The sequence below is a fragment of the Petromyzon marinus genome, unplaced genomic scaffold, assembly GCF_048934315.1.
Source record: "Petromyzon marinus isolate PM22_M1 ecotype Great Lakes invasive population unplaced genomic scaffold, UKy_Petmar_22M1.pri1.0 PM_G_Scaffold_62, whole genome shotgun sequence".
Taxonomy (NCBI): Eukaryota; Metazoa; Chordata; class Hyperoartia; order Petromyzontiformes; family Petromyzontidae; genus Petromyzon; species Petromyzon marinus.
This window is the reverse complement of record NW_027423016.1, coordinates 711,664-722,182: the sequence shown is the minus strand read 5'-3', so window position 1 is coordinate 722,182 and position 10,519 is coordinate 711,664. Positions and strand designations below refer to the sequence as shown.

The 10,519-nt window shown below is 51.2% G+C and overlaps 1 protein-coding gene across 1 annotated transcript; it reads right to left on the bottom strand.

Moving 5' to 3' along the window:
- Positions 1 to 1,243: 1,243 nt before the first annotated feature.
- LOC116937377 (uncharacterized) lies at positions 1,244 to 9,929 on the bottom strand. The gene is made up of 2 exons (XM_076062491.1): positions 8,607 to 9,929; positions 1,244 to 2,399 (listed from the first exon to the last, which is right to left on the bottom strand). Exons 1-2 carry the CDS (start codon positions 9,708 to 9,710, stop codon positions 2,265 to 2,267), a joined length of 1,239 nt encoding a protein of 412 aa, XP_075918606.1. The 5' UTR covers positions 9,711 to 9,929; the 3' UTR covers positions 1,244 to 2,264.
- Between the last annotated feature and the right edge of the window lie 590 nt (positions 9,930 to 10,519).

The window sequence follows — 10,519 nt, the reverse complement described above, 5'->3', positions numbered from 1 at the left end:
GTGTAGTGTGTGTTCATCAGGTGAAGGGACGAGACTGTCTCGAGAACAGGCTACTTGTGTTGAAACGTCGTGAGAATTTGATCGTGTTATTTTATTTTATTAATTTATTACTTTATTCTCATTCTACGTGGTGACTTTACCGAAAGAACCAAAGAAGATGAAAACGCGTGTGTAGTGACTGCGACTGTCACCGCGTGGTGCCGGGCTTACGAAGCCACGGCGGACGATGCGTTGGCATCACGTGCGGCCCGCTCACCGGGCGTGGCGCCGCCGGGCCAGCGGGGGGCCTGGCTGAGCGCCGGTCAGCGCGGAGGCACCGCGAGCGGCGTGCGGCGCGGGCCAGCCGGGCTCGCGTTGTGGCACGACACGCCGGTTGACCCGCCAGCACGCGGCCGGACGACGTTGGAGGGGGGCTGCCGGGCGGTCACGTGGCGTAGAGGAGCTCTCGGGGAGCCTTCGGGAAAGAGGCGGAGAGATCCGGAAGGTGGGCGGGGCGAGGGGCGGAGGCAGCCCCGGCCCGGGCCGATGTGACGGGGGCCCCGCGAGGGCCCCGGGGTTTTTCGTGTTGCCAGCGATGAAGATCCACGTCGGGGGGAGAAGCCTCCAGCCATGCGGTCTGGGACCCAGCTCAGGGTCCGGGCCGGGATAACGAGCCGTGTCCGGTGCTGCCGTAGCGTAGCTAGATGGGCGTTCAACACCCAAGCGTGGCTTGTGTTATGTTGAGTCGGTGAAGTGGTGTTGCTCCCTAGACAACGTCTGCGACTCAGTTGGAGTCGCTACATATGTGTATATAAAACATGTAATAATAGTAGGGCTTTTACCCTTTTTTTGGGGAACAAAACTGAAACCTTTTTACAAGGATTCATGCTACTGCATTAACCACAATACCTGCAAATTGCAAACAAAAAACACACTATGATAATATTTGTGGCATTGTCCTTGAAACTGATTGGTCCACACCAAGGGACGGCTTTCTTTCTAAGGGACAATGCATCATATATTATCATAGTATGTGTTTTGTTTGCATTTTGACTGCAGGTATTGTGGTTAATGCAGTAACATGAATCCTTGTAAAAAGGTTTCAGTTTTGTTGCCAAAAAAAGGGGAAAAACCCTTACTATTATTATTACATTTTGGTACTGGCAAAGGTCTAATGAAGATAAAAAACATGCATTTGAACAAACGCAACAATCATCCGGGAAAATTGTTCTCGGAGCGCAGCTAGAAAAAAAAAGCACAAACGTTTTAAGAGACGCAACATATCATTTACTGCAGATAGTTTCACATCAATCACTCAATCTCGGTCAATGCTCACCGCCACTATTGCCAGACATTGTGTAACAGGTAAGAGGCGTAGCCCTGCAATTCTTACCTGTGCCACTGCTGACAGATGGGGCTCCACGAGAGGGGGCTCTGGAGAGCCCCTTTGAGTCGGGCGGGGTAATTTTGACTCTTTCACGTTGGCCAGACGTCTTCGAAGAGGATTTTGTACACGATACATATATATACGTTATGAACCTGTGACCAATGCCGACTGTTACACTTCTAATAGGATACTCGTAAGCAATGCGTTAGGCTTGACAGGAATTGAACGATGTGTTGTACCGCACATTTTCCACGAATGCTCAGACCACTTTGGTGTGTGTGCATGTTGTATACTCCCCACAGGATTATAAGATAGGCGTCGTTGTGCTCTCATAGTTCAACAATCTTTAGGATCCGACGGTGCATTCCATAACTAAAGGTTAATCCTCTGTTCATTATGATGTCGTTTTTGGTTGCTTAGTACACTGAGTGAACGTATTTCAACGGAACATGAAAATGACTTTTTTGTTATGTAACTGAGCGTACCCAGCTATATTTTCACATAGCTTAGTGCCATGATACTACTACTCAGATTTATGTTCCATTAGAAGTTAAGATTACGGTTAAAAGTCACGACTTACTTGCACGCACTTTACGTCGGTAACGCTAAACACACAAACGTTCATTGTGAACGATCAAAGACAACTGTCTGACGTTGTGACTTAAAAAAGTGTTTTAACAGAAATTCAGGCAATTTAAAACAACACGTCATCACAATTTCTTGGCTGTACGTTCTGTTTGTGTGTAACCAGTTTTCTGCGGCAAGACTTAAAGTCAAATTGTGTATACGCACTCAATAAAATGCATCCCACGACAATTATTTTTGTGGAATTTCTTTTTTAAAACATGAACATTTAAGTTTGTAGTTGGCACGTTTTTAACGCGGCAATGAAAGTTGTTTAAAAGTCAAAAGCCTCTGTCTCTCTCTCTGTCTCTCTCTTCTCTTCTCCACTGTCGCTGCCCGTCGGAGCTCGGCGTCTGCGGCTCCTCTCATAGGTGGGCGTCCCCGGCCCGAACGCTCCCAGGAAGCCCTCCTGTGTGGCAGCAGAGAAACAGAACGAAAAGAGAGCCCCATCATCATCATCGTCATCACACAGCTGCTGCTGCTGCCGCTACTCAGCCCCGAGCTGTAAATGCTCTGCTGGTACGCATGGCATTGTCCTTGTGCTGGTCGCCTTTTGGCGTTGTTCTCTGATCTGATACTTGGTGGTGAGTCACTGGTAGAGAGACACTGGGTAGTGAGACACTGGGTAGTGAGACACTGGGTAGTGAGACACTGCGTAGTGAGACACTGGGTAGTGAGACGCTGGTTAGTGAGACACTGGGTAGTGAGACACTGGGTAGTGAGACAATGGGTAGTGAAACACTGATACAGAGACACTGGGTAGTGAGACACTGGGTAGTGAGACACTGATACAGAGACACTGGGTAGTGAGACACTGGGTAGTGAAACATTGGGTAGTGAGACACTGATACAGAGACACTGGTTAGTGAGAGACTGGGTAGTGAAACACTGGGTAGTGAGACACTGCTAGTGAGACACTGGGTAGTGAGTCACTGGTACAGAGACACTGGGTAGTGAGACACTGGGTAGTGAAACACTGGGTAGTGAGACGCTGCTAGTGAGACACTGGGTAGTGAGACACTGGGTAGTGAGACACTGCTAGTGAGACACTGGGTAGTGAGACACTGCTAATTAGACACTGGGTAGTGAGACACTGGGTAGTGAGACACTGCTAATTAGACACTGGGTAGTGAGACACTGGGTAGTGAGACACTGGGTAGTGAGACACTGCTAATTAGACACTGGGCAGTGAGACACTGGGTAGTGAGACACTGGTTAGTGAGACACTGGGTAGAGAGACACTGGGTAGTGAGACACTGGGTAGTGAGACAATGGCTAGTGAGACACTGGGTAGTGAGACACTGGGTAGTGAGACACTGCTAGTGAGACACTGGGTAGTGAGACACTGGGTAGTGAGACACTGATAGTGAGACACTGGGTAGTGAGACACTGGGTAGTGAGACACTGATAGTGAGACACTGCTAGTGAGACTGGGTAGTGAAACACTGGTACAGAGACACTGGGTAGTGAGACACTGGGTAGTGAAACACTGGGTAGTGAGACACTGCTAGTGATACACTGGGTAGTGAGACACTGCTAATTAGACACTGGGTAGTGAGACACTGGGTAGTGAGACACTGGGTAGTGAGACACTGCTAGTGATACACTGGGTAGTGAGACACTGCTAATTAGACACTGGGTAGTGAGACACTGGGTAGTGAGACACTGGGTAGTGAGACACTGCTAATTAGACACTGGGCAGTGAGACACTGGGTAGTGAGACACTGGTTAGTGAGACACTGGGTAGAGAGACACTGGGTAGTGAGACACTGGGTAGTGAGACACTGCTAATTAGACACTGGGCAGTGAGACACTGGGTAGTGAGACACTGGTTAGTGAGACACTGGGTAGAGAGACACTGGGTAGTGAGACACTGGGTAGTGAGACAATGGCTAGTGAGACACTGGGTAGTGAGACACTGGGTAGTGAGACACTGCTAGTGAGACACTGGGTAGTGAGACACTGGGTAGTGAGACACTGATAGTGAGACACTGCTAGTGAGACACTGGGTAGTGAGACACTGGGTAGTGAGACACTGCTAGTGAGACACTGGGTAGTGAGACACTGGGTAGTGAGACACTGCTAGTGAGACACTGGGTAGTGAGACACTGCTAGTGAGACACTGGGTGGTGAGACACTGGGTAGTGAGACACTGGGTAGTGAGACACTGGGGAGTGAGACACTGGGTAGGAGTCTAGGCCATAGAGAAGACTGCTTCTACTGCTGTATCTGGTGTAGGCCGACCAGTTCTCAAAGACAAAGCGTGTGCACTGAGCGACTTCCGAGACACGTCGAGTAGAAGGCTTCTTATTTATTAAGAGCACACGGGGCGATACACTTCGTAACACAGCTGCACATAGACGATCCTAACACACAGCCCATCTCCGGCATACGCTGCGCCAGCTGTCCGACTAGCGTAGCGGCGGCGGCAACGGAGAGGGTGTTGCAGAACAGCCACGTGGTCGGAGACGAAGGGATCACGACGAGCAGAGACGCAGCCAGGACCCAAGACCCGCTAACAGCCCCGAACCTCTGGTTTCGGTCTCCCTTATATATGCCGGGCGTGGCCAAGCTCCACCTCTGGCCACGCCCCTTTCCAAGCTCCACCACTGGCCACGCCCCTTTCCAGAACCTTCGGGCTAGTTCATCCCCCGCTCCTCCTGATGTCGAGGGGAAATGGGCGAGGACTGTGGCTCATGCAGCTGCAATTGGCTGCTTTGGGTACGCGGTCCAGACCTATCCCCATAGACCCTGGCTCACAAAGTAGGTGTTCAGGCTGGCTGAGAAAAAAGCGACAGGCTGACTCTCATCGTCTGCAGCATCCCACGTCAGAGAATGAGGCTTACCGCAGCCTTCGCTCGGAGGTTCGGAGAGCCGTGAGGCGCTGTAAGGACGGTCGGTTGTCGCGGGTTGCTAAGGAGATGGAGTCTGCCTCAATGGCCCATGATCACAAATCGCTCTTTAATTCCATAAAGAAGTAACCTGCAGCACCACACTTATTACTATGATTAGGGGAAAGAACGGTGATCCAATCTCCGACCCCCAGGAACGGGTTTGCAGATTTGCTGAGCATTTCTGTGAGGTCCTGGAGGAGGGGAAATCCCTCAGCCTGGAAAACATCGTGGCACAAAGTGGGGATGACCCTGCTGAGGCTGCGGTGCCTCAAAGGTGTGGCTGGCTGAGGTACCATCTGTTGAGGAAGTACTTAAGGCGATCCAGAGCCTAAGACCAGGAAAGGCAGCGGGCAGAGATGATCTCCCAAGCGAAATGCTGAGCGAGGGTGGCGTTTGTTGAAAAGTTTTGTCCACACAGTACACGTCTTTTGGCGTTGCTGAAACCGTTCGTTGCCCGTCCCGCGCTCATGTTGCTGCTGTGATAGGTTATTGTCTTTTATAAATTTGAATGGCGATCCTTTATTTATTTATATATGCATCTACGTAGTTGGTTTACGTCATGTTATTAGAAATGGCAGTACGGGGATTCAACCGCTAGGTGGCAACCGCAGCATTGCTTTGATGATCCGGAGTAAGAGAGAGAGAGACGCCTATTAGCATTGGACACGGAGTAGACGACAGAGGTAGCTCAAATGACAGAGGACAATTATTTACTTATTCAGTTTCTCAACGGGGATAGCTACCCCCCCCCTCCAAACCATCAACAAAAGCAGTGGCCATTTATCCCCGCGGCTGAATCATTTTGGTGGCGCATGCCAGCTTTACCACGTTCACCGCTTGTTGCAGAAATTCACCGTTCAAATCCGGCACTCACCCTGCTCACGGCTGCCGTTGCATTAACCGTAAACATACGCGCCTTCCACTTGACAGTCGGATGTTAAAGACCTCGCAACGTCTGTCGCAAGATCACGCCATTGTGTGCTGCTGTCACGGTCCTGATTTGCCAAATAAAAAAAAATGACCCGCAGATTGTAATAGACAGCACTCGTGGAAGACCCCTATGGCTGAAGTATGGCAGGGGCCTCCTGAAAGAGTCATGATACTCATTGAGGTTGTCCTTGATAAACAAGCGAACACCTGGAATTACACGCAATTTGGATGACTCTCAGCGGCGAATAATATCTGAACCGGTCCTAGGTCCACACTACTTCACAACCCACACTGATCAGCATGGTGAAGTATGGTCAAACAACCTAAATGACCCAACATGGTGTAATCAGACCATTATTCAGCAGTATTTTCACGAAAGGGCTGGTGGGAAAGCATGGTCCAACAATTCCCATGACCAATACTGTTGGGGAATCCTTCATCCAGCGGCGGATTGACAAAGTGCCGCATAAATCTTTACTGGCGTGCTGCATCAGCAACCGTGATAAGCAGTGCATATGAAGAAAGAAACACCTTGATTAAAAAAAAATCTTTAACTGAATTTTTTGCCCAGCTGTCCTTTGTTGACGACGTTTAATGGCGCTGATGCATGTATAATCCATTAACAAGCATGCAGTGTTGGTGGATAACACAGGCATTGAGATGCCATGCTGTGCAGCCGCCCACCCACCTCCAAGGCAACTGAATGCTGTGTGAAGTGTAGCAGACAGTACAGTTCAGCAGTTTTCAAATAATAAAATCGAGGACATTTGTCAATCCACTGCTAGACAGATGGATGCGTCTGTGCCATTTTGGTCACGATGGTTGTATGACCATACTTCGAGGTGGCGAGATGTTAACTACCTCGCCTGGTATATAGGAGGTCGTGGGTTAGATCCCGACCCTTACACGTGTATATTTGGAGTTTTAATTTCTCTCTCATCGTGGTCGCATGGATTTTTCTCCGGGGCCTCCGGTTTTTCCCTCTCCACATTTAGAATCAACGTGCGTTTATAGAGTATTTGGCTGCTATAAATTTCCCCATGATGAGCCACTTCGTTGAGCTATCATTTGTGATAGCCAGATCGTTTATAAAAAAGAGCTATATAGCTCTGGGCCTTACCTGGTGAAATATATATTTTTAATTTAGTTTATATGGTGGAAGCCAGGGACTAGTTCAGATATAGCTCCTCACTGTGATGTTAGCCGTGGCTGGGAGTTGAACTCGGGTTCAATCGTATGGTGTGCTGACCACTATGTATTTTATAGCTTTATTTTGGTGATTTCTAAAACAGATGGTTAAGCCATGTTTCTTGCGGAAGTGCGGAGTTGGCCTGATAACTTGAATCTAACTTGTCTTCTGGTTGTTATTGTTTGTCTTGCATCACACTGGGATTTTTGCACACAGCGTTGTAATACGGTGGTTTTTTTCTGTAAGATTTGCTGGTTTATCCAGGATGTTTCTGTTGCGCGTCGTTGTCGCTTTAAGATGTTTCTCTGTTCATACTTTGTTGCGGTTGCACCCGACTCAAGAGCCGCATGGCTCACAGGGCTACACCTAATGAATGAAACTTGAAAACTTGAAACTGCCCTACATGACATCATAACAACAGTCTGGACCACTGGACGGGTTCCGCAGGATTGGAAGGATGCCCTGGCGGTCCCCCTCTTTAAAAAGGGGGACCGCACAGACTGTAACAACTACAGGGGCATCTCACTCCTTAGTGTGCTGGTAAAGGTCCTGGCAAGGATTATTTAACATCACCTTGCCAGGCATGCTGAGGAGAGGCTTACGGAGCCCCAATGCGGTTTCAGGAAAGAGCGGTCCTGCACAGATGCCATGTGATCTGTCCGTCTGCTACAGCAGAGGTGTAGGGAATTCCAACAAGACCTACACATCTCTGCTTTATTTACCTGGTCAAGGCCTATGATACCATCAGTAGGCCTGGGATCTGGGTTGTTCTTCGTGCTTTCGGAGTCCCTGACCTGCTGCTCACGATCATGAACGACCTTCATGATGGTGAGCAGGCCTGGGTAAAACTACGTGGCCGGGAGTCGCAGCCATTCCCTGTACACCTTGGGGTGCGACAGGAATGTCCTCTGGCTCCCACATTATTTAACATCTATTTTGACCACGTAGTTTGTGAAGCCTTTTCATCTGGTACAGATACAATGGGAGGCTGATTGATGCCCGGGTGCAGTCAAGGGATGGCTCCCTATTTCTCAAACATGTTATTGGTGGTGGTGTTGGCGGTGGTGGTGTTGGCGGTGTTGGTGGTGGTGGCGACGTTAGTGGTGTTAGTGGTGGCGACGGTAGTGGTGTTGGTGGTGGCGGTGGCGACGGTAGTGGTGTTGGTGGTGTTAGTGGTGGCGACGGTAGTGGTGTTGGTGGTGGCAATGGCGACGGTAGTGGTGTTGGCGGTGGTGACGGTAGTGGTGTTAGTGGTGGCGACGGTAGTGGTGTTGGTGGTGGCGGTGGTGACGGTAGTGGTGTTAGTGGTTAGTGATGGCGATGGTAGTGGTGTTAGTGGTGGCGACGGTAGTGGTGTTAGTGGTGGCGACGGTAGTGGTGTTGGTGGTGTTAGTGGTGGCGACGGTAGTGGTGTTTGCGGTGGTGACGGTAGTGGTGTTATTGGTGGCGACGGTAGTGGTGTTGGTGGTGGCGACGGTAGAGGTGTTGGCGGTGTTAGTGGTGGCAACGGTAGTGGTATTGGTGGTGGCAACGGTAGTGGTGTTGGCGGTGTTAGTGGTGGCGACGGTAGTGGTGTTGGTGTTGGCGGTGTGTAACCCCTCACCCAGCCTCCCTGCTCCATGAGCCACGGCTGGCGTGTGATCAACAGCACAGCGGCCACCGCGTCTGTCAAGGGCCACGACTTCTCCAAGTCGCCCAGACGACCGGAGGCCCTCAAGCTCTTCACGAGCAGCGCGCAAAACACCACCATGGACAGGACGCCTTCCCAGTTCATGGGCCCGCCGGCGAGAACCTTCCAGGCCATGGTCACGACCAGCCGGAGCGGCTCCGCCTCCCTCGCCAGCTCCTCCGTGCGGCTCGCCAAGTCCGGGATGGAGGCTTCAAGCTGAGCGAGCAAGATGTCCCCTTGGGTGTCGAGCACCTCCTGCAGCTGCTCCACACGCTGCCGGACGAGCCGCTGGGAAGCCTGGAGCTCCGACTGCACCTCCTGCGCCTGCCGCCGCAGTTGCTGCACCTGCCGCCACAGTTCCTGCCAGTTCTTGAACTGCCGCAGCTGCTCAAACTGCTCGTGCTGCGTCAGCTGCAGCTGCTTGAACCGATGCATTAGCTGTAAGTCCTGGAGCCGATACTGCTCCTGCACCTCCTGGAGCTGCTGCTCCTGCACCCCCTGGCGCTGCTGCCGCTCCTGCTGGAGCCGCCGCACGAGCTTCTGTTGCTGCTGCACCTGCTCAAGCTGCTCCTGCACCTCCTGCACATGCTGGAGCTGCTGCTGCCGGAGATTCTCCGCCCGCTGCTGCTGTTGCTGCTGCGCCAGCTGGAGTTGTCGCTGCACCTTCAGGAGCTGCTCCTGCAACTGCTGAAGCTGCTGCTGGTGGTGCTGGTGCAGTCCCTGCTGCACAGGCTGCTGGTGCTGCTGCTGCAGTCCCTGCTGCACAGGCTGCTGGTGCTGCAGTCCCTGCTGCACAGGCTGCTGGTGCTGTCCCTGCTGCACAGGCTGCTGGTGCTGCTGCTTGTGGAGCTGCCGCCGCTGCTCCGCCTGTTCTGTCAGGTGAGCCACGTAGCCGGAGATTAGATCGGAGGTTACGATGGTCAGCAGCTGCATCGCTTCATCCTCCTCCTCCTCCTCCTCGCCGCCGCAGCAGCCGACCCTCGCCTGTATCCCACCCGCAGAATGCGACGCGGCATGGGCAGAGGCCGCAGGCTGCATGGCGGTGTAGGCCTCAGTGGCGGGCGTTGACGTCGTTGTTGCTGATTCCACTGCTGCGGGGTCGTTGATGTCGCGAGGCAACTGAGGAGGTGGAGGAGGGGGACGAGGTGGAGGTAGAGGAGGTAGAGGAGGCAGAGGAGGTGGCGACTTCGCGCCTCGCTGGGAGCTGTTTGGCTTCTCCCTCCATTCAGATTTGGTTCTCGGTGATGGCGTAGGATCGATCCGTGGATCTATTCGGTATCGAGGGAAATCGATTCCTCCACGTTCGAATCGACTTCGATTGCAAGCCGTCGGTCGATTCTGACCTCGATTCACGATCCGCACGCGAGGGGGCGGGGCCACGTGGGTGGACGTACAATGCAAAATCAGTTCTGAGACAGAGTTCATAGTTCATTTATTTGGTATAGCCCTGTGAGCCATTCGGCTCTTGAATCGGGTGCAACCGCAACAAACAAAAAACATGAACAAGAAAACATCTTAAAGTGATTTTGTGACTGTGCAAACAGAAAATACAGGAAAAAAATATCAAAATATTCAAGCAGCAATAGCACCGTACACCAACGCTGTGTGCAAAAATCTCAGTGGGATGCAAGTCAAACAACAACAACAACCACAAGACAACTAAGATTAAGGCCATCAGTCTAACTCCGTACTACAATAAACAAAAACATGGCCAAAACAAAAAAAACTTTTCGAAATCACCAAAATAAAAGCCATAAATGCAATGTAACAGTGATCATAGGGACTGTGACCGAATTTTTAACAATAAACTACATAAATAAATTATAACACCAAAATCTAGGGCCATA